Source organism: Chelonia mydas, chromosome 6, assembly GCF_015237465.2.
Source record: "Chelonia mydas isolate rCheMyd1 chromosome 6, rCheMyd1.pri.v2, whole genome shotgun sequence".
In the NCBI taxonomy this organism is placed as follows: Eukaryota; Metazoa; Chordata; order Testudines; family Cheloniidae; genus Chelonia; species Chelonia mydas.
Window position 1 is genome coordinate 46,636,293 of NC_051246.2, and position 27,119 is coordinate 46,663,411.

The 27,119-nt window shown below is 37.5% G+C and overlaps 1 protein-coding gene across 4 annotated transcripts in view; it reads right to left on the reverse strand.

Moving 5' to 3' along the window:
* ANO3 (anoctamin 3) overlaps positions 1 to 27,119 on the reverse strand; it is a 369,380-nt gene that overhangs the window by 91,926 nt on the left and 250,335 nt on the right. For 2 of the 4 annotated variants that reach the window (XM_027830111.3, XM_043548423.1), the window contains exons 5-7: positions 18,690 to 18,848; positions 11,185 to 11,285; positions 3,523 to 3,567 (exon numbers count right to left, since the gene is read on the reverse strand). In XM_027830111.3, coding sequence (XP_027685912.2) covers positions 3,523 to 3,567; positions 11,185 to 11,285; positions 18,690 to 18,848 — 305 coding nt within the window. The remainder of the gene's footprint in view (positions 1 to 3,522; positions 3,568 to 11,184; positions 11,286 to 18,689; positions 18,849 to 27,119) is intronic. The other 2 variants (XM_043548422.1, XM_043548421.1) reach the window with 1 other exon arrangement.

The following is a 27,119-nucleotide window of genomic DNA, read 5'->3' on the forward strand; positions in this document are numbered from 1 at the left end:
GAATGTGGAGATATAAGTGACAGTACAAGGACATCATGATCAAGTACATATTCTGCTAATTGAGTGATTTAATAAATGAGCTGGTAAAAACACAGATATTTGATCCCACAGACAATAGAGCTCTGATCCTGTAAGCATTTCATTGACTTCAATGGAAGTCCCATTCATGGAGAACTTGCAGGACTGGACTCTGTAACAGCGCTGAATTCATCACATTCTTTACTTAGGAATATGTGTATTTGTAAGTAAGAATGGTTATCTATCTGTACGCTATGGACTAGATCCTTAGCTGGTGTAAACAGGCATAGTTCTATTAAACGTAATGGAATTATGGCAGTTTACACCAGCTTAAGATCTGGTGTCATAACCACAATCCAACTCCCATTGAAGTCTGTGGAAAGACTCCAATTGATTTCTATGAAAACTGGATCAGGCCCTAAAGCCACATACTACAAAGAGATGTATAAAATACTGGGGTTCACTAACTAACAAATGCATTTTTTAAAGCTAGAATTAATGACATTTTCTGAAAGGGGAGAGCTTTATATTTCACCACAAAAAATAAATTAAAAAACACACTCCCGTTTCCATTGCTCTACTCCAAGAGCTGAAACTGACATTTTTGCCATTGTGCTGCAGGAAATATCAGTATTTCACCTTGGATAAAGACTGTGAAGTAAAATTACCCATTTTGCATACCTTTAATATGCCAAATTTGAAGTAAATTTGGGGTGACAAAAATGAAGAGTGTGCATGCACAGAACTTTCCTAAACAACAGGTCCAATTCTGCGGTGATTATGATTATATATACAGGACTGAATAGGTGTGGAACATCTACAGAATTAGTCCTAATACATTAATAGCATCATGAATTTTTAAAATATCTGACACTGGGGCATTAAAAATCAAATCCTGCCTGTGCAGATACATCTGAGGTTAGAATTTGTCCCCAATATGCAAAACAGTCTAGTAAACTATAATCTTTTATTTAAAAATGAAGTAGGAGTGATGAGAAATATTCATTTTAATTTAGTTCTTTATTCTAGTTCTTGTGCACTCTAATAAAACAGTCATTCCCATGACCTATGTTTATGTTCATAGGTCACAGTTTGCCAATTTATAAATTTATTATGGTAATATGGACAGTGATGCACACATACTGAAAAAAATTATAACAATATGATTTATTTTTCAAATTTTGTGTTGTGTGCATTTTTAGGGTTAGTTTTCTTATTTAGATTTGGACTTTTCAACAGTAAGAGTGAACATGCAATTCTTTTAAAAAGGTGTTTACTCTTTTAAAATGCTGGAATAAAAAAAGCAGCAAAATATTTAACTTCCCTCTCTTGTTTTTTTAATTTCTCACAACACAAACTTCATATAAAAATGAAAAATGTGTGTTTGTCTCTAATATTAAAGTTCTCCTAGACTTCAAGGTCAGAAGGTGCCATCATGATCATCTAGTCTGACTTCCTGCACATTGCAGATCACAGAACCTCAGCCACCCATTCTTGTAATTTACCCATAAATCTACCCATGCTGGGTGACTTACTAAAGTCCTCAAATCTTGATTTAAAGACTTCAAGTTACAGAGAATGAACCATTTACTCTAGTTCAAACCAGCCAGTGACTGTCTTGCTCCATGCTGTGAAATAGGCAAAACAAAACAAAAAAGAAAACCAACAACCAGGGTCTCTGCCAATATGACCTGGGGGAAAATTCCTTCGTGAATGCAAATATGGCAATATTGTTTGTTACTCTACTCTTAGAAACTGGGTTGACTTCAACTGCATATTCTAGATACCTGTGTTACTAAATAGGATCATAAATCCACCTAACATTCAAGTTTTTATTACACCCAGAAATCCCCAGAAGAATTCAGTATGGAACTAAGTTTGTTTTATGGCATAGCCCTGTTACATTTGCCTTAATATTACAAAAATGTAAGTGGTTTGCTTTGAATTGTACATTAAAATAAAGCAAGCACATGCATGACAGGGAAGAGGAGAAAAGCAGTTGTAAATTTATGTTATAAATTATTTTTGTCTAATATTACTATTGAAATATGTGGATTTATGAACCAAATTTTGCAATTCAGTGATATTTTGTAATTTTTTATTTTTGTTAACTGGTGGTCTTGTACAACCAACAACATATTATCTGAATACTGCACAGGAAATAGTGAACTCTGGCAGGATTTGCACTCTTGGAGGTTCTATAGTAATAATGATTAATTGTCAAGCAAATGTAGATATTTGGCTCAAATATGCTTAGCAGAATTCCATTATTATTTTTTTATCATTTCAATGGATATCAATGTTTATTTTTAAGCATTTTTTTTTAATTTTATCAATTTAAATTTTCACAGTAGTGCAAAGTTATGGGTTTTAAGCTTCTAAAATTTTTTATCCATTTAATTTTCACAGTTGCAGGAAATTGTGGGGAATTAGAAAATGTTTTTAATGATAGTAGATGTTGAGATTCAAAAAGTTAGAGCTTTATAACTGTTACAATACAAATTGTCAACATCACATATCAAAACATACCAAATAAAACCTTAAATCAAATTTCAATAATTTCTTAAGCTGCATTTTTCTTACTTTGTCTCTCTGCAGATTTTGATTATACTCGATGGAACTATTTTTGTTGGTGTGTGTGTGTGTGTGTATATGGATGAACTAGATGTTTATCGACATTTACTGATACAAATCTAATCCTTCCAAGCTTACTCATAAGCATTAGGACAGACATTTTTGGTATGGAAATTAGTCTAGAAATCTCATAAGCTTGTTCCAATTGTCACTTACATTTTGGAACAGAGCAATAGGTCTCACCAGCTCTTGAGGCTACCGTTTCTACAAGTGAGTGCTTCTCTATGGAAAATTAATATCCCATAATGCTAGAATGGAGCGCATGTTGGAAATATTGTAGAACCTTGCTAACTCACACAATGAGTCAAAGAACCTTTATTATTTATTTATTTATTATTTATTTATTTATTTATTTATTATTATTGCTAGCCATCAAATATATGAAACAAAAGCTCAAGGATACTGCATCACAAAGTGTACTTTTAAATTTAGGCCTTTACTCACAGGCATAAAGTGAACCTTGTGTGTATTTGCATGCTCACATTCCTAGTTCAACAACTGGAGTTTAGTTTTGATTAGTACAAGACATAATTTGCTAGTAAAAAGTATATTTTTTAAAGCAACAATGAAATCTTAGTAACCGGAGGCCTCACTACAATGCTGTCTTTGATATTAAATCTCTGCTCATAGGCTGAATGAGACCATTGTTTTGGTATGAGAAGTATTTCACTTGCAAAGTGAGAACTGGCAAAGCTGTACTGTACTGCATCATGTAACAGTTGACTATTTTAGGACATTATCTGTGTTAATACAATTTTGAGTTTCCATCAATCAAATCTCATGGTTTTAGTTGCTTTGGATAAATTTACAACTGCTAATGTTTAGCAGGTGACTATACGCAAGATTAGAAGCTATGCATCACCCACCAACCTGCCCATGGTTTTGCTCCTCCAGTCAGTGTAATAACATTTTTTCCTGAAAGAATAGCAGAAGTCATCTGAGAACAATCAAGTAAGAGACAGTTGACAAGGACTCCCACATTACAGAAGAACACATACCATGCACATTTACATGCTAAAGAGTGAAAACCATCCTTAAATTGAAATACAGTAATTCATTAAGGATATTCTGATCTGTGTGTCTGCTGGAATTTGAAATGGTTCATATCATGACTCGTGACAAATTAATCTAAATTTTGATATGACTGATCTATTTAGGCTGGGCATGTCCGACTATTGAATTCACTGAATTCTCAATAAAGATAATACAAGTTTTGTCCAAAAAACTATTAATTTTTTTAATGCTACAGGACTCAATTTCAAAATTAGCAGTTGCTTTAGTTCTGCATTAAAGGCTATATACGCTGTCTTAAATCTGTACATGTGACTCTCATCGACATCCATTACCATTTTGCATACAAATCAAGAGCAGTATATGGACCCAAGATTCATTAAGCAGTAACTGGAACAAATTGTTTTTATATTTCAGTTCTCTTCTCTCTTCTTTTCCCTGGGTACAGTAACTTCTGAGGGAAAAAGTCATGTAATTTCCTATGAAATCTTCACAGAGAACAGTTATTCTTGAAACACAACACACATACAGATTTGAGGCAAAAAAAATTTTTCACTTCCCAGTACTCCTTTACATGCCCCCTCTCTCTATATCAAGCGACCTTTCAATTTTGCAAGGCCCTGATCCTGCACTCTCATCTAGGTGAGTGTACGCTTATGTCAGCACAGAGACCCACTGATCCAGTTTGCTGGATCATGGCCTTACATGGTACATACTAGTCCCCAAAGGGTATAAGTTGCCTAGACCCTTTATGCTACTGTGTATTAAGATAAGAGTAAAGCAATGTTTTTGAGTATCAGTACTTAAAATAAACGGTTAAACTCTTTTCAGCCAATTTTCAAGAAGTATTTTCCCATCTCGCACAGGAATATAATTAAACATAAAAAATATTTCAGTTCTGGATGTTAAACAAATGAGATCCTCATCAGATGGTAACTTCACAACCTAGAATACTTCTTAGGCACTTGGCAGCCTGATTTGTGATGTTCCTAAACAGAGTTGTAAAGGGAGCACAGAAACTACAGAAGTTAACAAGGATTTTTTTGATATTATACTTATGAAACACGACTTCTTTCGTTACCTTTAATTACCCTGAACTTTCCACTCAGAAGGAGTCCAGCTGAGCTACAGACATAGGTCATTTACTCATTATACGTACTGCAATTTCTGTTTTACAGAATTCAGAGTAGCAGTTGTGTTAGTCTGTATTTGCAAAAATAAAAAGGAGTACTTGTGGCACCTTAGAGACTAACAAATTTATTTGACCATAAGCTTTCGTGAGCTACAGCTCACTTCATTGGATGCATTCAGTGGAAAATACAGTGGGGAGATTTATATACATAGAGAACATGAAACAATGGGTGTTACCATACACACTGTAAAGAGAGTGATCACTTAAGGTGAGCTATTACCAGCAGGAGAGCGGGGGTGGGGGGGGTGGGGGGGAGCTTTTTGTAGTGATAATCAAGGTGGGCCATTTCACATACCAATGATATATACCATCATGTGCCAGCAATGCCCCTCTGCCATGTACATTGGTCAAACTGGACAGTCTCTATGTAAAAGAATAAATGGACACAAGTCAGACGTCAAGAATTATAACATTCAAAAACCAGTTGGAGAACACTTCAATCTCTCTGGTCACTAGATTACAGACCTAAAAGTGGCAATTCTTCAACAAAAAACCTTCAAAAACAGACTCCAATGAGAGACTGCTGAATTGGAATTAGTTTGCAAACTGGATACAATTAACTTAGGCTTGAATAGAGACAGGGAGTGGATGGGTCATTACACAAAGTAAAACTATTTCCCCATGTTTATCCCCCACCGCCCCACCCCCATTGTTCTTATCAACTGCTGCAAATGGCCCACCTTGATTATCACTACAAAAAGCTCCCCCCGCCCCCCAGCTCTCCTCCTGGTAATAGCTCACCTTAAGTGATCACTCTCCTTACAGTGTGTATGGTAACACCCATTGTTTCATGTTCTCTGTGTATATAAATCTCCTCACTGTATTTTCCACTGAATGCATCCGATGAAGTGAGCTGTAGCTCATGAAAGCTTATGCTCAAATAAATTGGTTAGTCTCTGAGGTGCCACAAGTACTCCCTTTCTTTTTGTTTTACAGAAGATATTTGTTGTGCATGAATAAATATCATCTTTTTGCTGGAGTTTCAATATTATATGGCAAAGCTGCTGCCTCTTATACACATCTTTTAAGCATGCAACATGTTTCTTTTTAACAGAACATTCAGGCATATCCCATTAAAAACATAAGTATAAATAATTCATGATCCCCAATGTAATCATGTGAAAAATATTGAAATGTATGTAAAAGACAACAATTGCAAAGTATTAAAAAAATCTTATTGATAACTATTCATACATCACTTTTCTTTTTACATTACATACCATACTGAGTCTCAAAGATCAATTATCAGAAAAAGAGCTGGGCAAATAACTGATTTTTGGTTCACTGGTGGTTCCTTGGCAGGGGTGAAGGGGGGGAGAATCGAAAAAACCTTTTGCTTCAGGTGGAACAAAAACTGAAATTTATCAGAATTATCAGCAAATTGAAAAGTTGGGAAAATTTCATGTTGGGTTGAATGAAAGATTTAGCTTGACCCAGCTCTGTGACTATTGAAGTATTTTATATAAAGTGGAACAGCTTCAAAGAGAGAAATTAGGAAAGACCCACCCAGAATATTCCATTCATTTCAACATTTACAAAATATTTTCTTTTTTCATTCAGATTGAAATAATTGGCTGAAATCAACAAATTTGCTGGTTCAATCAACCTGAATTTGCTGTAGTAGTAATACATAGTATGCACTGAAGTACGACCTTTTACCAGTAAAGTTAATTTGCAGTTTTGCATTGACTTCACTGAGAACAGGCTCTGGGTCTTTGGGTAGTCCTTTGGGATGGAAACATATACATGATTTTGGTTCTTTCCAGCTACATTTATGCTATATCTAGGGCCAAATACTTCTCCCCTTTCATGGGTAACTCTGTTGATTTTAGGGTGACCAGATGTTCTGATTTTATAAGAACAGTCCCGATTTTGGGGGCTTTTTCTTATATAGACACATAATAACCCTCACCCCCTGTTCTGATTTTTTACACTTGCTATCTGGTCACCCTAGTTGATTTCAATGGGATTACTGTGAGGTGTGTATTTAAGACAGAGTTTAGAGACAGGCCATGAATTCAGATCAAATATTCTCTTTGGGACTATGCCTACTAAGTGGTATCATTAAAGAGCAAGATTGTGACCCACCCTTACATCACTGAGCAGGAGAGTAAGGGGGTGTAACACATGAGGCTTGGTGCATCATGGGTCAAGCACAGTGGGACAAGCAGCCTCTGTGGGGCCACTACTCCCTCTCCCATGCAGATGGAAGGGAGTGGGTGGCTAGGGCTGGGGAATGGGTAGAGACTTAGTTCTCGGTAAGCCAGGAGGAGGGGAAGGAATCTGCTGCTAGTACAGAGCACACTTTGGGAGAGAACTGTATTATTCAGGTGTACAATAAGGCTTCCTCTCTCCAACAGATGAGAAGTGCAGTGACCTCAGCAACAGAATATAGAATATGTTAAACTGCTTAGAAAATGGTTAAGTAAAACCTCAGTTCAAGTATGCACTTAAAAAAGTAGCCTATTTAACATATGTATACTCTGTGTGTGTGTGTGTGTGTGTGTGTGTGTGTGTGTGTGTGTGTGTGTGTGTGTAAGCAGTGGAACTTTGCTTTTTAGAATCTACTTTTCAAATATCTGAAGTGAATGAAATATGAATGAAATAAAGCAAAATAATAGCCAAGGAACCAAGAGCCATGAAACAAAAGGAAAGAGAGAGAGGGAGAGAGAGAGAGAGTAGTGGACTAAGAATTTTATTAAAAAGTTGCTTTGAATGCCTGCCTAGAAAAACTGCTAATTAGACTCCAATAAAATTGTTAGCATATATAAATATTTGTAGGAACTGGACCTTATTTCATAAATTTCTCTCTAAAGTAAGGAAATCAGCTAGATCAAATATCTAAATAATTATTGTACTTTAAGTCTTTCTAATGATGACAAGATTGGAGAAAAAACAGTATTAGGAAATGGGAAAAAATGATTAAAGTGAAATATACAATTAATGGCCCCAATCCAACAAATATGTTTATCCATATGAGTAACTTTATGCATGTTGGCAGTCCCATTCAAGTCCCATTCATAAGTGCAGGATTAGGCCCAAATTGCATGACCTCACTGACTCCCAAAATATTGCCCTTTTATTTTTTTTAAATTGAAGTGAATTTAACTGGCATCCAAACTGCAGGATTAGTCACGTAGTGGTTTATTTTTATGCTGTATTGCGTGCTGTATATAACTCCCATTCTAGCTATCAGAGTTCTGTGCACACTTCAAAGGCAGAGTAGAATGCCATCTATGATTCCTTCTATAAAGCACTCATCATCAGTTCCCATGCTCTTCTTTTATTAATTTGTTTTTCACTGAAATAAATAATCAGTTATGAGAAGGCTGGGTTGTTACAGGACTGTTAATGGGAGCCTTAATTACTTCCTGTCACTGATTCACTCTCTTCTGCCTTTGGTTAATGGCTCATTTGCTGACGTGGTCAGAGCTGGCAGATAACTATTCAGTTTTGCTCAAAAAAAAAAAAAAAAAAAAAAGCCCTGCCTTTTTTTTTGATGGTGGCTGTTCAAATATTTCAGAGTGTTAAGCCTAAATTAGCAATATTACAACTTGGAAAACTTGCGCTTTTCATCCTAAAAGTGCTCCAAAGACATTAGCCAATTTGATATCAACATTCCTGTCAGCTAGGAAAAAATATCATTGTCTCTTTTTTACAGGGAAATCTTGCTCACAGTTAAGACAATTGACTTCAGTGAGGTCAGAATCTCACCTAATAAAGTCTTGATTAAAAAAAAAAAAGTGCATGGACCTGAATTTACATACACAACCTTGGCTTGCACAAAACTGGGTATTTTGCTTCCACAATTTAGTAAAGACTCATGTAGTTTTGCCAATGCAGCAGCAGGAGTCATAAACAGAATGCCAAATTGTAACTCCTCTAATCAGACCACTGGGCTGCATGACTCCCCCATGACAAGACAGACAGGCAGCTGACTAGCTCTAAGAGCCCATATAATTATAAAAGGAGTACTTTTGGCACCTTAGAGACTAACCAATTTATTTGAGCATAAGCTTTCGTGAGCTACAGCTCACTTCATCGGATGCATAAAGTGGAAAATGCAGTGAGGATGTTTTATACACACAGACCATGAAAAAATGGGTGTTTATCAAAAGTGAGATGGGGGGAGAGAAAACCTTCTGAAGTGATAAACACCCATTTTTTCATGGTCTGTGTGTATAAAACATCCTCACTGCATTTTCCACTTTATGCATCCGATGAAGTGAGCTGTAGCTCACGAAAGCTTATGCTCAAATAAATTGGTTAGTTTCTAAGGTGCCACAAGTACTCCTTTTCTTTTTGCGAATACAGACTAACACAGCTGCTATTCTGAAACATATAATTATATTTTCACCAAGAGCTTTTTACCTATCTTGCTGGAAGTAAATACCAGTTATCTGGCACAAAGCTGAAAAAAGGTGTTGATGAAACTTACAGCCAGCATCTCTTACAAATTAAAGAATATCCAGAACATCCCTATCTTTGTGCAAGAACTAGCTGTGGATGCATCAAGACTAGACACAGGAATAAATTCACATCCTTTAAGCCCCGAAGAACGTCTTAAAAAGACAAATATGGAAATCATGTGTAAGGTTTACAGTGGCTGACTTGGAAATTCAGTGATATTCCCCATCAATCACAAGCTAAGACAGCAACAAATAACCGGTGAACTGTTTAAACAAATTCCAATCTACAGTTAGAATCCCAGGGCAGATGTCCCTCTCACATAATAAAACTTGCTCAAGGGGAGGAAAACTGAGAATTCCCTCACAGAGTTTCTCCTTGATTGTCAGCGATGTGGTTGCTCCCCAAAAATAGACTGCTGAACGCACCCCCAAGCTCTGGGGAACTCAGAGGATCATTTGAAGACCAGGGCTATTTGTGTAGAGGTCTCATGCTTCTGCACTAGTTCCAAAACAGTTGTGCTACCCCAGCACAGACGGCTCATGTCTCCTGGTAAATAGCCCATTTTGTTTAGTGGTTTAAAATGCCAAGAAAGAAAGAGTTCATTTGGGTCCTGAAATTTAGGGAAAAATTAATATTTAAAATGTTAACAATGAATCACTCAAGCAAGAGAGAAGCACATACGGCAATATCAAAAAATCTTCCTTAAATCACATGGTAAATGATTATTACTCAAGTTGTTCACTATGGAAAGGAATTTGGGAAATGATTCAGTCAAAGAGTTTAAATTTTATAATGCTTTGGTTTAATGTAGGGATGGGTACTCAAATCTATTTTCAGTTGAAGACAGGCAGGCTGCCTGTGAGTTTCTGGGTGAATTCTAAGCTTAGGACCTATTTACATAAAGGATTATCTCTCTCTCCCCATGCCATACTGTCATAGTTGAAATAGTTGAAATCAGCAGAGGCACTTGAGTGAGAGCCCCACTGATATAAGTGAGAAGGAGCTGCTGTAAGGGCATCAGTGAGGCATTCTCTCACTTTGGAATTTGATTGCCACCTTGGCCTGATGTATCCCAAATCCAGTGAGTTTCAGCACACACTACAAGGCTCATCTTTCCCTGCCACAGGCATTTAAAAATGATGGGAAATTATAAGCATGGGGAATTGTTGCATGGATGGGGGAACTGAATATTACATCTACTGGTTTCCTGGAGATAGGTTATTTTTAATTGTATTTCTGTATTTACTACAAGAATACATTTGTGTTGTAATTTTTAAGTTGAAAGGTGTTTAGAGTTTATGGACAGGCTGCCTTTTAGCATTTGTATAGATCTAAATAAATAAGGAAACCGAAGATCATCAATCTGGAAACTGGAAGTGAAGAGAATTCCAGGAAAACAGAATGTCAGGGTTTTATCTCTGAAAGAATGAATTTTAGTTGTCTCTGTAACTTCCCTTGCCTTTGGATACAATTCCAGTCAAGGTCTGGCTGTGATCCATCATTCAGAAGAAGATTCTGTGCTCCTAAGCCTAAAACCACAAACCACAGATCTTTCGAGACCATGAAAAGGATCTCCAGAAAAGGTCTTGCAAAATGTGTGTGATTTGCTTTGAGCAGTAGGGTTTTCTGGGGTATGTGAGTTTGTTAAGAAAATAAGCTTTCGATACAGTTATTGTAGGCAAATGTGAAAAATACAGTGGCCTCTATCATTAGTCATGTTTTTACCCCCAAAATTGGCCTTAAAAATTATTGTTTTTGAAGACATCAGAAGAGAGGAATTTAGTTATAATGAAGTAGGAGGCTTGTTTTGTTCAGTCTGAACAATAGGAGGGGACTCAATGTTACCTTCATAAATTATTAAAAACAGTTAAATATAAAGCATAAAAATCAAAGTATTAAAAATAAAATAACCACAATACCTGAAAGGCATCCTGATGTTCATTCTTTCTGCATATTTGCACAGCGTATCCCAGGGACAGTGAATTTTAACAAACATTATGTCGTTGCTCGTAATAGCTGGCTGCAACGGGTGATAAAATAAATATATATTAACAGTTGAGTACAATGTGGCAGTTTGGTTTCTGAAAACATGCCTATGGGCCAACTTCTGCTCTCAGGGGTGTGCACTTTGTTTCCGGTGAAGTCTATGGCATCATCTAGAGTCCTAAGTAAAGAATAGTACATGATAATATGTGCACTGCAGTTGCAATGAGATATGGAGATGAGAACAATCAAAGACATCTTCCAGTCTATTCCACTGACCATACAGGACTGCTATTTTCTAGTGTTTTATATTTATAGTTTTATTATGAATGTCTTTAAAGATAGGGCTTCCACCACTGTCTTTGGAACACTATTCCACAGAACTATATACATTGATTTTTTTAAAAAAAAATCCATCCTTACACTCTTCTACCATTCTTGGGGTGAAATTCTGATCACAATGAAGTCAGTAGGAGCTTTGCCATTGAATTCAATGGAGTCAAGATTACATCCTTGGTGCTACTCTTTTTACATTTATTATAAATGATAATCAACAAGTAAGCAATATGTTAAAATAGAAATTTCAAAAGCCAAACTTTACATGAAGTGCTGTGTGAAATATTCATTACATAATTAAACACAAACACACTATTTTTGAGTCTGCAGAGCCCCCAGAAACATGCAGTGTTTTAGTATGAAAGTCTTCATGTGTAAAGTGTTCTTCAAAGTAGAGCATGCTTTTTTTTTTACGTTATCTTGTTACGCACAGTCATTGAGAGACAACTTCATTATTTTTGCGGATACAGACTAACACGGCTGCTACTCTGAAACGTCATTTAAGGTGCATTTCAAATTTCATTTTCAAAATGGCAATATAGCGGTAGCTGAAGGACTGAAGTCACCTTGCTTCTTTTCTGAATCAGATTGGCTGAGCCTACTCCATGGGCTCAGCAGGATCAACAGAAGTCACTGTGATTAATTTTCCTAGAGGAAGTGACTCAGTTTTATTAACTGTTTCTGAGCCAGGCAGAAGAAAGTTAGTGTAACTTATTTTTCCAAAGGACTTAGCCCTTAGAGTAACCTAGTAACTATTCATAAGGGACTTTAGGACAGGGCTCTGTTCCAGATCTCTGGGAGCCAACAGCAACCAGAGGTAGTTTTCCACAGCTTTCTGCCAGAGTGAGTAAATGAAATATTTAAATCCTCCCCCCAAAGACCATTGTGGATTGGCATCACAGAGGCTATGATGGATGCCTCCCACTTGAAGACACCAGTGGGGAGAATGGATCTACTATCTGCCCATGGATGGTGTCAGCAGGCTGTAGGTCCTTCTCCCCAAGATGATAAGTCTAAGTAGGGGAGAAGGGTGTGATAATAAGGATAGAGTCTGTTAAAGGAGTTCAGGAGAGCTGGCAATTTCTCAAAAGACAATATTAAATACACAACTACAAACTATTCTGATGCAAAGAAAAGATAGGAAGAATAGTAAGAGGCCAGCATGGCTCCATCAAGAGTGCTTTAATGATCGGAAAATCAAGAAGGAATCCTACAAAAAATGGAAACTGACAAATTGCTAAAGAGAAATATGAAATATACAAGCTTGTAGGGACAAAATCAGAAAGAGTAAGGTGAAAATGAGTTATAGCAATGGATATAAAAGGCTGGATATAAAAGAGGTTGGTCTTTAAATACATTAGGAGCAAGAGAAAGCTGAAGGAAATTGTAGGTCCTCTACTTAGCAGGGAAGGAGAGCTCATAACATCAAGAAGGCGGAGGCGCTTAACACCTATTTTGCTTCAGTCTTCAGTAAAAAAAAGTTAATGGTGACCATACTCCATGCAATTAATATTAACAAGGGGAATGGAATGCAAACCAAAATAGGGAAAGAATATGTTAAAGAATATTTAGATAAGCTAGATGTATTCAACTTGGCAGGGCCTGATGAAATTTATCCTAAGGTACTTAAATAGAAGTCGCTGAAGCAATCTCAGAACTGTTAGCAATTATCTTCAAGAAATGATGGAAGATGGGTGAGGTCCCAGAGGACTGGAGAAGGACAAATATAGGACCAATCTTTAAAAAGGGGAACAAAGAGGACTTAGGAATTAGTCAGACTAACTTCAATACCTGAAAATATACTGGAGCAAATCGTCAACGTGAAAGGACCTAGAGCATAATAAAGTTATAAGACATAGCCCGTATGGATTTGTCAAGAAGCCAATATGGATTTGTCATGCTAACCCAACCGAATTTTCTTCTTTGATAGGGTCAGTGGCCTAGTGGATGGAGGAAGCAGTAAATGTGACATATGTTGATTTTAGTAAAGCTTTTTATACAGACCTACATAATATTATCATAAGCAAAATTGAGGAAATGTAGTCTAGATGAAATTCTAGAAGGGAGGTGCAGAAGTGGTTGAAAGACCATACACACAATTAGTGGTTCACTGTCAAACTGGGAGGTCTTATCTAGTGTGGTCCCACAGGGGTCAGTCCTGGGTGTGGTGCTATAAAATATTTTCATTAATTACTTGGCTAATGGAGTGGAGAGCTTGATTTATAAAATCTGCAAGGTGGGAGGGGTTGCAAGCACTTTGGAGGAGAAGATTAGAAATGATTGACAAATTGGAGAGTTGGTTTGAAATCAACAAGATGAAATTCAATAAAGTACAAAGTACTTCACTTTAGGAAGGGAAAAAAAATCAAACGTACAACTACAAAATGGAGAATAACTGGCCAGGTGGTAGTACTGCTGAAAATGATCTGGGCATTATAGTGGATCACAAATTGAATGAGAGTCAACAATGTGACGCGGTTGTGAAAAAGGCTCATTAACTCCTGGAGTGCATTAATGTGCGTGCTGTACATAGTATATGGGAGCTAACTGTCCCACTCTAGAGGGCACTGATGAGGCCTCAGCTGGAGCACTGTGACTAACTCTGGGTACTACACTTTCTCCAATTGTCTACATCCTTGCTAGAGTCCAGAAGAGAACAACAAAAATGATGAAAGGTTTAGAAAACCTGACCTTTGAGGAAAGGTTACAAAACTGGGCATATTTCGTTTGGAGAAAAGCAGACAGAAGTGGGGGCATGATGATAGTGTTCAAATATGTTACGGGTTGTTATAAAGAGGATGGGGATCGGTCATTCTCCGTGTCCATTGATGGTAGGACAGGAAATAATGGGCTTAATCTGCAGCAAGGGAGACTTAGAGTAGATATTAGGAAAAGCTTTCTAATTATAATGGTTGTTAAGCCCTGGAGTAGTCTTCCAAGGGAAGTTGGAAATCCTGGTCATTGGAGGTTTTTAAGAACAGGTTGGACAAACACCTGTCAAAGATGGCCTAAGTTTACTTGGTCCTGCTTTGGCTCAGGAGCCTGGACTCTATGACTTTGAGGTCTTTCCCATCACTACATTTCTATTATCTTATTATTACTGCTTCCTACGTTGCTCCTAACTGGTCAATTTTTCAATTTCAGATTGTTTTTCTCCAGATGTATTCACTTGCAATTTTATAGGTCAAGCATTTTGGCGGGGTTGAGTCTTTTCTACCAAGAAATGGACCTTCCAAGGTCCATTTTTAAACATTTTTGGGGGAGATTTTCAAAGGTCCAACAGGCATTTAGAAGCCTAACTCTCCTTAAAAGTCAATAGCAGATGGGCACCTCATTCCACAGTCTTTGAATGTTTATTTTATTTTAAAATTAATATTTTATAAACAAAAATGTTCTTTATAAATGTAACAATAAGTTTGGATTCATAAGTGATGTGTTTATTTTTTCTATTTTAGCCCCCACCTACTGTTTAACTCAAGAAAACTTTCCAGCTGGCTGCTGACTACTTTTTAAATCAATGCGATAACTCTGGAGAGAAATTAATATTAAAGGTTTCAGAGTAGCAGCCATGTTCATCTGTATTCGCAAAAAGAAAAGGAGTACTTGTGGCACCTTAGAGACTAACAAATTTATTTGAGCATAAACTTTCGTGAGCTACAGCTCACTTGCATCCGATGAAGTGAGCTGTAGCTCACAAAAGCTTATGCTCAAATAAATTTGTTAGTCTCTAAGGTGCCACAAGTACTCCTTTTCTTTTTACTAATATTAAAGTAATTGGCAACGTAGCAGGTGGTAAATCATTTACAGTATACATTTTATTATTGTTTTTTCTGTTAGCAATCTCCGTTGTTTTAATACCTGTCTTTCATCTTCCTTCTCCTTTCAGACCTCTTTACAAAGTTTTAACTGTGAGAGCGGGAACTGAAAATGGTCTATCAGAAACAATACGTTGATGATTGGATTTTGAAAGCCTGTTGTTAATACACTCAAAGGACAAAATTAAGCCCCTGTGAAAGCAGGTACAACTCTTTATGAAATTAACAGGAGTTGTACCCATTTATGCCAGTGATTAATTTAACAATGAGACTTTACATAAGGAATGTAAATATATGTAAATAAACTAATTCATCACATTCACTCTGCTGGACATTTCCTCAGAACTAATTAAAACAGTAAGGGAAAGATTATCATTTTGTGTTAATCTGCATAAATCCACTGAAGTCACCATCTCATTATGCACTAGATCTGGTGTAAAACCTACTGTAGATTTTTGGTAGTGGTTTCTGCCTTGGTTATTTCAGAGTACTGGTCATGAATGGGCATCGGGGGTGGGGGTTTGTCAATCAGGACATGACAATGATTTGTTATGGTGTATGTATGGATGGGGGATCATTTTTACTACTACCTATTTCATTTTGTTTTCAAGTGAAAGGATTATAAAATCTTATGCTGATTTTAATTTTTTTAAATATACATTTAAGCCCTGATCTTGCACCACTGGAGAGAATGGGAGTGAGAGGAAGACCTGAGAATACCTCATGTCTGTGTATATCATGCAAGCAGCAAGAAGGACATTAGAAAGTAATTCCATCAAACCTCCTTCATAGTTAACATGCTTTCTGTCTTTATCCCTCCTCACTTCTTTCCCCTTGTTTTAAACAGGCTTCTCAGTACTAGTACTCCAAGTAAAATTCATCCCAAGACAATCAGGTTGCAGAAGGCTCCTAACACAATGGAAAAATAGAACATCCTCTGTTTGGGAGGAAGGTGGCTGTGAAGTTGGCATATAGGGGACTCTCACCCCTCCAATGCCAGTTCTACATCACTCAGCACAAAAAGGGGATCTGGAGAGCCCACGGAGCCCAGTGAATCTGACAAAAAGAAATCACTGCAGGGAGCCGGAACAGTTGATATAAAGGGATTAGTTACAAAGATGCCCCACACTTTGGCTGTTACTTGGTGATGAATTCCTATCCTGTCTTAGCATGTTGTGGAAAGGATTGACTTTCATGAACTATGCTGATCGACTGCTTCCAATTTATAAATATTGGTAGAAGTCACTTATCAGTGGACATGATCCTGCAGTTCTTACTCACTGAAAACTATCAGGCTGAAGCCAAAGAGCATTTTGCCTGAGGATAGACAGTTGGGTCCATAACTATATTTCTTACACATATCTAAAAGGAAATGCTACTTTTATTCTGTAATTCTTGAAGGAATATTAATCATTTCAATCCTTAACCTTCAAGACAGTCAAGGTAGGTGAGGTAATATCTTTTATTGGACCAACTTCCGTGGTTGGAGGAGACAAGTTTTTAAGCTTATATAGAGCTCTTCTTCAGGTCTAGTTAAGCTTGAAAGCTTGCTTTTTTCATCAAACAATAAAAGATATTACCTTACCCACCTCATCCCTCTAATACCCTGGGACCAACTCATGTGGCTACAACATCACTGCAAACAACCTTTAAAACACAGATAATAGGGAGGAAATGTTATCTACATAACAATAATAATGATCACTGCAAACAACCTTTAAAACACAGATAATAGGGAGGAAATGTTATCTACATAACAATAATGTATGCTTTTAACTATACTGTCTTTGTGTGGCAGCTTGCAAGGTGTCATATTAAGGGGACTGAAAAAATAAAGTGAATTTAAGAAGAAATACATTACAATTAAAAAGATTTACAGTTTTAAGTCCTTTTTCAGACTTATAATGTTGCTTTGCTTGAATTTTTTCTTTCAAAATGACAGTTTTGCATCTAAACTTGTGAAATTTAAACACGTTTTATTAATTTGAATATCAGATAATTCTCTTAAGTTCTAATTTAGAAAGTTTTGATTTTCTAAAATGTCAGGTTTATTGCTTGTGAATAGGCTTTTGCGGATAATGGTTCTCAAACTTTTCAAAATATCAGATATTTTCAGATTTTTTTTTCTGTTTTGCTAGATTGGATCAAAATAGTAACAACAATATTAAATATAATAATTTCAAAATTAGCTAATTTAATTGTCAAATTAGCTGAGATGGTCTGTAGGTATGTGCAAGAATGACTTGAAAGAGTCTAACAACTTTGTTTAAACAAGACCCTGTTCTGGTCTCCATTTAACTGGTGTAAATCAGGGGTAATTCCAATGAATATAATGGAAGTTCACAAGTGAGAGGAGAATAAAGTGCAGAGCCTGCTTCAGAATTGTGTCTGTACATAAATATTCCTGCTCTATAATCTGTAATTCAAAAAACAGACAGAGCACATTTTCCTTGAAGGATTTTTGACTTTAAATCCCTTATCTTAGATATTTTGAGCTATTACTACTATCAAAGTAGTTGTACTGGGGGGTTGTATTTGGGGAAACATTATAGCAGTGGGTAAACATCCTATTTTATCTTACTGCTATCCTTGACCCAACACCACCACCAATTCAGCATACTGTTAAAATGGTTCTGGGGGTTTCAGATGGGACTTATCAACCTCATCATTTTGGGAAGATCTCATAGAGTAGAGGAGATCTCGTAGAGTAGTGGATGGGAAATGGTTTTCCTCCTCCCGTAAAAAATTTCAAACATTTACCCTTTCAAAGTTTCTCATGAAAAACCAGAGATAGACACTCCATCACCCTAGAAGAGCCAATACCTGGTGGTGAAGGCACTTAGCTGGATGTTGAGATCCACGTTCAAGTCCCTGGTCTGAATCAGTAAAAGAAGACTGGGAATGGACTCTTTTTCAAGCCTATCAATGCTGTTTTGGATTGACTAGTGGGTGGACTTCAGTTTTTATTTCACAGTGCTCCCATCTGTGCCAACTGGGAGAGCGAGAAAGAAAACTCTAAGTAGATAGGGCCCAATTGACCACTGTACTACTCCATACATCAGTTCAACTCCACTGATTTAAATGGAATAATGCCAACATAAATAAGATCAACATAGTGGTGAATCAGTCGTTTTCTGATTTAGATGGTAACATAGAGCAACTAAAATCCTGGTCAGCACTTATAATTTTGAAAGTCGGTTTGTAATAAATTAGGAATATTCTTAATATTTAATAGTTTATCACAGTAATGTATAGGTAATCTCAGAATAAATATATACTAGAAGACATACCTCTCTTTCTAACATTAAGCCCTCTGCCCTCAGGTTCTTTTCAAAAGTGTTTCTTTTTTCTATTTGTAGACTTGACTTTTTATAGACCAAGATGTAATCAATGCGCTTTTTACCGTCTTTGAAGAAGAGGCCTGATGATGCTATGGCATTCATCTCATTCTGAAAAACAAATGAAATCGGTTACAAACAGGATTATACGTTAGAAAAAATGTAAAAATTAAACTAACACTGCACAGGGCAAGGCATGTGCTCATAGAAATGCATGTGAAGGGGTAATTGCAGGCATGGACAAACCTGACAATTGTCCTCCAGAATCTCAGGTTTAATTAAAACACACATTTTAGCTATTAAATTTGCAAAGAAAACCTTCAAGCATGAAATGAGTAACAGATGCCTACATCTACCTGAGTTTTCAGAAAACCTGAAATAGCAGCTTTGAATTATGAAGTCCCCCCCACATTCATTTCAACAGATACTACTTCAGATGCTACTTTAAATATCAACACAACTATTTCACTGCTTATCTCATCATTTAAGAAAGCAGAGGATGTGCCAACTATGAAGTTCTTCACAAGCATTTCCCAAAGTGTGGGAAGCAAATGGGATAGAAACATGCATAAATCAAGATGTGTAGGCCTTTAACACCACATAGCAGGTTGAAGAAAAGATGGGTTTCATTCTTCGGAATAAGGACTCAATTTTCAAATGTTTGGGAAACACTGACATTGTGCAATAAAGACTGATTGGCAAACACATAATATCAAAGACATGGCAGAACTCACTTTTGTCTAAGACTCAAACCCAGTGACTGAATCTTATTCACTCTTTTTCCAACAATAAAGATACTTTCTTCTTTCAAAGAGCAAGGGGAAAATGACAAAGTATGGTAACAATTGCAAAAAAAAAAAAAAAATGTCATTTTAGGACCCATGCAAACACTTAGAGATGTGAATAAGCATATGCATAAGAGTAGGAACATGGGGAAAATTATGCTAAGTGTTTCCAAGAATGAGTCCAAATTTGTGGAAAATTACAGGGTTATTTTCCCTTTCTTCTGGGGATCATTATGATGCTATGCCTCTGGAAAGTAGGACTAGAATCTGATCTTAGTTACATGACAGAAGTCTGGAGTAACACTCTAACAAAAGCAGAACGAGGGCTGTAGTCTCCCATAGAATTTTGGAACAGAAGATGGTGAGTAAAGTTGTATTTGGGAAACAATTACAGCAGTGGATAATCATATTTTATCTTCCTCAAAAAAGGATAAAAACCAACTGCTGTAAAGAGCCACCATTGCTGTACTAGTCTCCATGTGAGGGTTTGGTTCAATTAAGTGTTTTTATTTGTAATTTTTAAGTCTTTCATAACTTCCTCCTCTTATGATTATACCATGATCCCACTATAAGGAACTTGGCTTTCCAGGCTACCACTGGAAGTCATTTTTTTTAATGTATATTTTATTTCCCTCAGGAAGGATAGCCTTTTCGGGTGTCACACTGGATGCTCCAAAACCTGGAAATCTAACAGCGAAGCCACCCACAAAACCCTCTGGAAAAAAGGAGCGTGGATTTGAATACACACATGTTGTTCACCACCCCTCAAACAAGAGTTTCAGCTCTGCCGCTCTACTGAAAAAGTAAGATATGCTGTACCAGCAACACGTGGCCAAAAACCCCACTCCCGTTTTAATGTGCATTTGGCATACAGGAGATTTTCTTGATAAATTCACAGGATTTAAGTAATTTAGGTTATTCATTGTGGGAATTACAGTACTTAGAGTTGTGTGCATATTTCTGTCAACTTTCTCTTATGATAAATGGAAATACTAGTTTCATTAGGCTCTGCAGCACTGCAAGTATCCTTTCAAAATACCTGGTAAAATCTTCTTATGTCATATACCACTAACTTAAGTAGTTCTGGATCCCTGAAAAGCCATTTACAGAATCCAGTAGGTTACAAAATATCAACAACCATCTCCCAAAAGCACAAAAGTAGCAGACACAGAGAGAGTGAAGGTTTTAGAGAATTACAAGAGGTCATGTAAAATTTTGAATCTTGCTACTACATATATTTTGTCATAATATTTTCCATACATGGCTCTAAATCCTACAGTGGACTTAATGTCTAATATAGTAAAAAGAGTGCTAGGAGACCTGAAATGAACCACATCTCACCCTGCTGGATGTTCACTACTGTGGGTTCTGTTTTAAACTTCCATATTTCACATACAATAAAACAGCTGCTTTCATAAAAAACTCTCCACTGTGCTACTACTGAACACATCATCCATTATTAACTACTGATCTTTATCAGTACTGATGTAAACTCAAACGCTGAATGCTTTTCTGAACTCATGGATAGCTGTTAAGCACAAAGGTTTATGCAACTGCAGAACTGATGGTCTATAAAAGGACACCATAGAGAGGGTAAGTTATATGTCCGACCCAACCATTCGATTTAGAGATGAACCAGAACTGAAAACCCCCAAACATTCATGGTTCAGATAAAATAGAATCTTGATCCTAAATATGTTTTCAAAAACTAAAGCTAGCAAATGAGATGTTTTTGCAAACCAAAAATCAAAACAGTCTGTCTTAGTCCATGTGAAGCAACCTGAGAGCATCCTCTCATTTAGCAATGTTATTTAAATTAGGCATTGCTCTTCAAATCCAGGTTTCATGTTGGGAGTCATCCCTTGCCCTGCACAGCTGGTGATGGTGTCATGTTTTCCTTTCATGGTTCAAATTTTTCAAAATCATACACAAACGGGCTCTGGCAGATGTTCAATATATTAAGATCCTTGGACCATATGGACATTTGAAGTGTAGTTGTGATCAGAAAAAGTCACAGTAAAATCATCATTATCTTTCTCAACATATACATACTGCAAGATTAACTCCTGTATAACAAGGTGTAGCAAAGTTGCTCCCCCAACATACCCTCTCCTGGCCGGATATGGCGTCACAGCCCCCTGGCCTCAGTTCTCCCCCACAGTCCTTTGGCCTACACCATATGGCCCTCCAGCCAGACTACTTTACAGAGTTCTGTCCCTTCTGGGGACAGAGAGTCCTTTACCAAAGTCCAACAAAAATGTATGCAAAACCAAACACTCAGCCCAGCTTGCCGCCGCTTTGTAACAGGCATACCTCTGCTGCGCTAGACTGTCCTTCTGTCTAGCCACAGGCTTCTGTGCCTCAATCAACCCCACAGCCCAGCAGTTCAAGCAAGCTACATACAACTCCTCAAGTCCCTGTCTCAAGTCAGGGAGAAGGACTTATCCCTGGAGAAGACTGTCTGCTTTTCTCTAATTCTCAGCTGTCTTTTATGCTGCTTCCCAGAGAGAGGGGCCTCTTTCCCACCTCTCTCCTGGGTCTCCATTCTCCAGCTGGGCTCACCCAGTTCTTTATGGAAAAAGCTCTATCCCTCAAGCTAGGCTTTATCTCTGGCCCATCCTCCACATGCAAACAGGGTGATTAATTGGCTTCTCAAATCCATATTAATCCTTTCATGGCATGTGTGGGTAAACATCCTATCAGAAAGGGACCATTTAAGATTTAATCATCACTTAAAACTCAGTGGAGCCCTCTTTTAAAGTAAGTTTCTGGCCTTCACGGTTGCAAAGAAAAGTTTGAAAGCATGAACCTTACAGACTCAAAAACAGGAAGGCAAATAAAAAGAATCCCAAACTCATTATTTTTTGTTTTTAAAAACAAAACGGGGGTGGTGTGGGGACCCCACATCTGAGCTCCGCATTTTGTCACAGACATTTTTAGTAAAAGTCAGGGACAGGTCACAAGCGTCCATGAATTTTTCTTTATTGCTTGTGTCCTGTCCCTGACTTTTACTAAAAATATCTGTGACAAAATCTTATCCTTAATAATAAATGACATTGTTTAGCTGCAAAATGGAGTGTGCTTTTCACAAAGGTGGACAAGGCACACCTAAAGAAGAAGGTATATTCTTGCTCATATACGAGTCATATATAATATACATACCATTAAAATAAGATCTACCCCGCCCCAACCCAAGATGATGATAAATAATAATGCCTATTTATTAAATAGGACTTTTCATCAGTAGATCTCAAAGTGCTTTAAATCTTTTAATATATTTATCCTCACAGCACCCCTGCGAGGTAGAAAATTGCTATTAGATCCATTCTACAGCCAAGGAATGGAGGCACAGAGAAACTAAATGATTTGCCCAAGGTCACACAGGAAGTCCATGGCAGAGTAGGGAATTGAACCTGGATCTCCCATTTCATAAGACAGTGCCCTAACCACTCAATCATCCCTCCTGCCCAGGAGCTGGAATAAGTGACACATCCAGGTACAGTTAAACTATGGACTAATCCCGGTCCTTGGTGCAATTTAATTGGTTTCAAAGCTGTTCAGAGTTTTGGAATGTTATAAATAGCCCTGGCAGAAAGGTGTGATTACTGGGAAGAGTGAAGGTGACTCAGGTGAAGGATAAATGCCATCCACCTGCAACAATGCATGAAGGAACTTGATGGGGCTCGCAGTGAAAGGGAGACGGCCCCAGCAGCAAGGGAGAGAGGCACTTGCCAAAGGACAATAGGTAGCTCCTCTCACTGGAAGTCTCTGGCACTGATTGGCCAGCTGAGAGAGAGGGGTGCCGATTGGCCAGCATTCCCCAGCTCCCAGGATTTAACAAGGTGAAGGGGCCATGTTGAGCCTCTTTCGGTTCCATTCCAGGAGCCCATCCTACCTCCCAGAACTAGGAACAGGAACCAAGCCAGAGAAATGGTTTGGGTCTAGCCCATTGCCTGTTTAGGGGCTCAGGAAGGATTTTTTTTCCTCCCATGGGCCAATTGACAGAAGACCAGGGAATTTTTTTTGCCTTCCTCACAGCATCTTCAAACTACAATCTGAATGCGCCTAATATCTAACTGAGGTACTAGGTTGGTGTGGTTTATATGTTGCAACTTGTGCCTGGTTTGCAGTTCAGTTAAGAGAACAAAATGAACAGTTCCCAGAGGAAAAAGACCTGGGATTTTGGTGATGGGTATTGGGCTCATGTGATAGGGTGAGAACTTGGGGTCCTTGTGGCCAAGTTCCCCACCCCGCTGCAATCTCTTTTCCCCTGATGGGGGAGGGGGAGATTGCTAGAGCTCAGAGTCCTGGGGATGTAGTGCGAAGGCAGCCTACCCCACATTATGGGTTATAAGGTAGGAGCCCTGTAACTCCCACACTGGAACCAATTAATTTCCTGCTATAAGATGGTATGGGTGATGGGTGGATAGCACCCTGCCCCTGTTTTAAAGTTTATTAAAAGTTGCCACCTGCCACTTAATTCGATGCATGTGTCTGTAGATGCACACAGGTACATACACAAAAACATATATACATGCTGTATTAATCCTGCATCTTTCAGTCAGCAGCTTTGCCTCATCTTTTGCAAATGAACTATTGCTTTCACATCTCAAATAAAGCACAGTTCAACAGTTGATATGGTGCAACACATTGAACATACACTGCAGAATCCTGGATGCATAACACCATACCAGATGGTGTTAACTCAAAACAATGTTATATCATAATAGCAGGGGGGATTAGTTGCAACTGAAGTATGTACCATTATATAATACCACCTCACTCTTATATAGTGATTTTTATCAGTAGATCTCAAACCACTTCCAATCTTTAATGTACTTATTCCCACAGCAGCCCTGTGAGGTAAGAAGTGAGATTATGATGCAAACTTTTTTGGATTTTTAGTTTGACGACAGTTATACTGTCTTAATATATTTCCATTTTTTTATGCATCACGGCCAAGGAATACATTTAAAAATGAAATGAAAATCAATGAACATGACAATATATTAAGTTCCATTTCCAAATTCCATATAGACAAAACTAGATAAATGGGTTTTGAGTCAAACCTATAAAGTCACTTGGACTCCTTGGACACTGACTTCAGCGATCTTAGAATCAGACCCTAACCAGGATATTTGCTCCTCCTGTTCTGTGGTGTTACTACATAGTGTTAAACAGCTGCTAATTTTCCACCATGTAAACAGCCTCACCATTTAGCTGAGCTGTGATCTTTTAAAAGATCAAAATAAACGAATACATTTCAGAAGGGTAAAGCGAATACACAATGACTCGTGAGGTATAGATATTCTACTGGCACCAGTTTTGGATGATTGCATCACTCATTAATGGCAAAACCATGAGTAATTATGCAGGTGATCGCAAAGGAATGCAGATATAACCTTTATACTATGCTTCACACACATTTTCTTTATATGCTACCTGCTGTGTTGCCCATGAAGAGAGTATTTTGGAATTTTAATTTTTTTTAATCCAGATCATTTTTATTATCCCTCTGATTTTAGAGTTAAGACTCTGCCCTTCTTTGTGAAGTGCTTTGAAATCTATTCTTGAAAGATGCTGTATAAGAGCTAAGAATAATGTATTAAGTCATGCAGCCTCACTGCCTACATGCAATTAATTTTTCAAAATTTGAACACTGACTTTCAATAGTCATGACTGAATAATTATGCTTATTGACTAGGGGCTAGGCTTCCAAGTGCCTAAGAGTATGTCTACACAGCAATGAAACACCCACTTCCCGAGCCCAGGTTCTGGTACCCTTCCCCTCACAGGGTCCCAGAGCTTGGGCTCTAGCCCAAGCCTGAATATTTACACTGAAATTTTACAGCCCCACAGCCTGAGCCCAAGTCAGCTCCCATGGGCCAGCCATAGGTGGTTAATTGCTGTGTAGACATACCCTCAGTGCACTCAGGCCCCAAAACACAACATGTAGTATTATAAGTGTATTGAATTATTTACCTCATTTCTTTCTTAACAATCCATAGACCATTTAGAACAGGGGATTGTCTAGTAGGGACTTTGCCGTTCAGTCTTTCTCTTGCAGTTACATAATGCTTAGGTATATGCTGGAAACCACATCCCTGGATATGTTTAACCAAGCTGCACAAAGCACTAGAAAATATATTGTAGGCAACAACTTTGCATTGGCAGGGGGATTGGCAAAATTACCTACGCTAGTCACAGTTAAAGCTTGTCAATAATATTTCCTGAGTATTTTCAATGCAGTATCGCCAATTCCAAGCATTCAAAAATCATGGGTAAGTTCCCTAAACTTATGAGATTGGTTTATCAATTATGGAATTTTAAAAAATAAGCATGGGATTCTTTTTATTTGGACTTCTGGTGTTGGAATGCTTAAGGAGTCATACTTTCGAGCTCTTCTCTGCAGTCATAAGGGCTTGAAACTTACTAATAAACCCCCCCTCCCCCTCACATTCTCAGGCAAGAACATGATTGTAGAGGCTGGGGAATCTAAGAAAAACACCAAATATTACAGGACTCAAGATAAAATTGAGAGAGTTGGTCACACTACCCCATGATATTTCCAGTAGTATGTATAAGGAATTCTACAAAAACTGAAGTTCTGTACACATATAAGGGAAATCTGGCAAGTTTTAAAGGAGCAATCACTATAGTAGATTTTTCTCTACTACTATCTGCCTTTACTATCTGAACATCTTTATTAGAGATAGGTTCAACACATAACTTGGACCTGAGCACCTCTACTTTTGAGGTGTTTAATAACCTTGATCAAGATCCAGGAGATTACTCCCCGTTCTGTGGACTTGTATGTGTGTGTATTTTAAAATATTATAGGCTCCTTTAAGTGATATTGGTCCTCTAATGAGTAACTGAAGATAGCTAGAGCAATACTAGGACTGTATAATGTGTTAATAACGACAGTACATTTCACATGGTAGAACCACTGAGAAAGAGTTTAACTTCACTCAGGAGTTTTGAAAGGAAACTGCACTGTAAAACATTTTTTTATATGGACAGACTCTATGAACTCTGAGAGAAACAGAACGTTAAGCAGTTAGTCTTCCCTACAGAGCATTAGGCCATGAGCCTGCAAAGATGCTTAACTTTGAGCATGCAAATGTTCCTACTGAAGCCAATTAGAATTATTCAGATGCTTAAAGTTAAGCATATGTGTAAGCGTTTGCGGGATCTGGGCTTTATACGTTACATTGCTCTCTGATACTTAGGTGTTACTCTCATATCTAAAGTCAGAATTTGTTGTTTAAAATATTGATACATATATAGTCGAAGTCATAGAAATGTTGTCAGTATACATATATGTATATATATGCTGTGTACACACATAACCCCCCCACTTCACACTGTGAGACAATGGGTCAAATCCTACTACTACTGAAATCAGCGGTTAAATTCCCATTGTCTGGTCCCAACATTTACTTATAAGCTTGTTCCATATACTGTAAGCATTAAATGTGCTGAAAGACAGAGGACTTCACTCATATCATTATAAAAGATTCGCACTGACTAAATTAATGATAAATCTAAACTCCCAGAGTCTGTTTTTACTCGATTACTGTATTTTATAGAATTC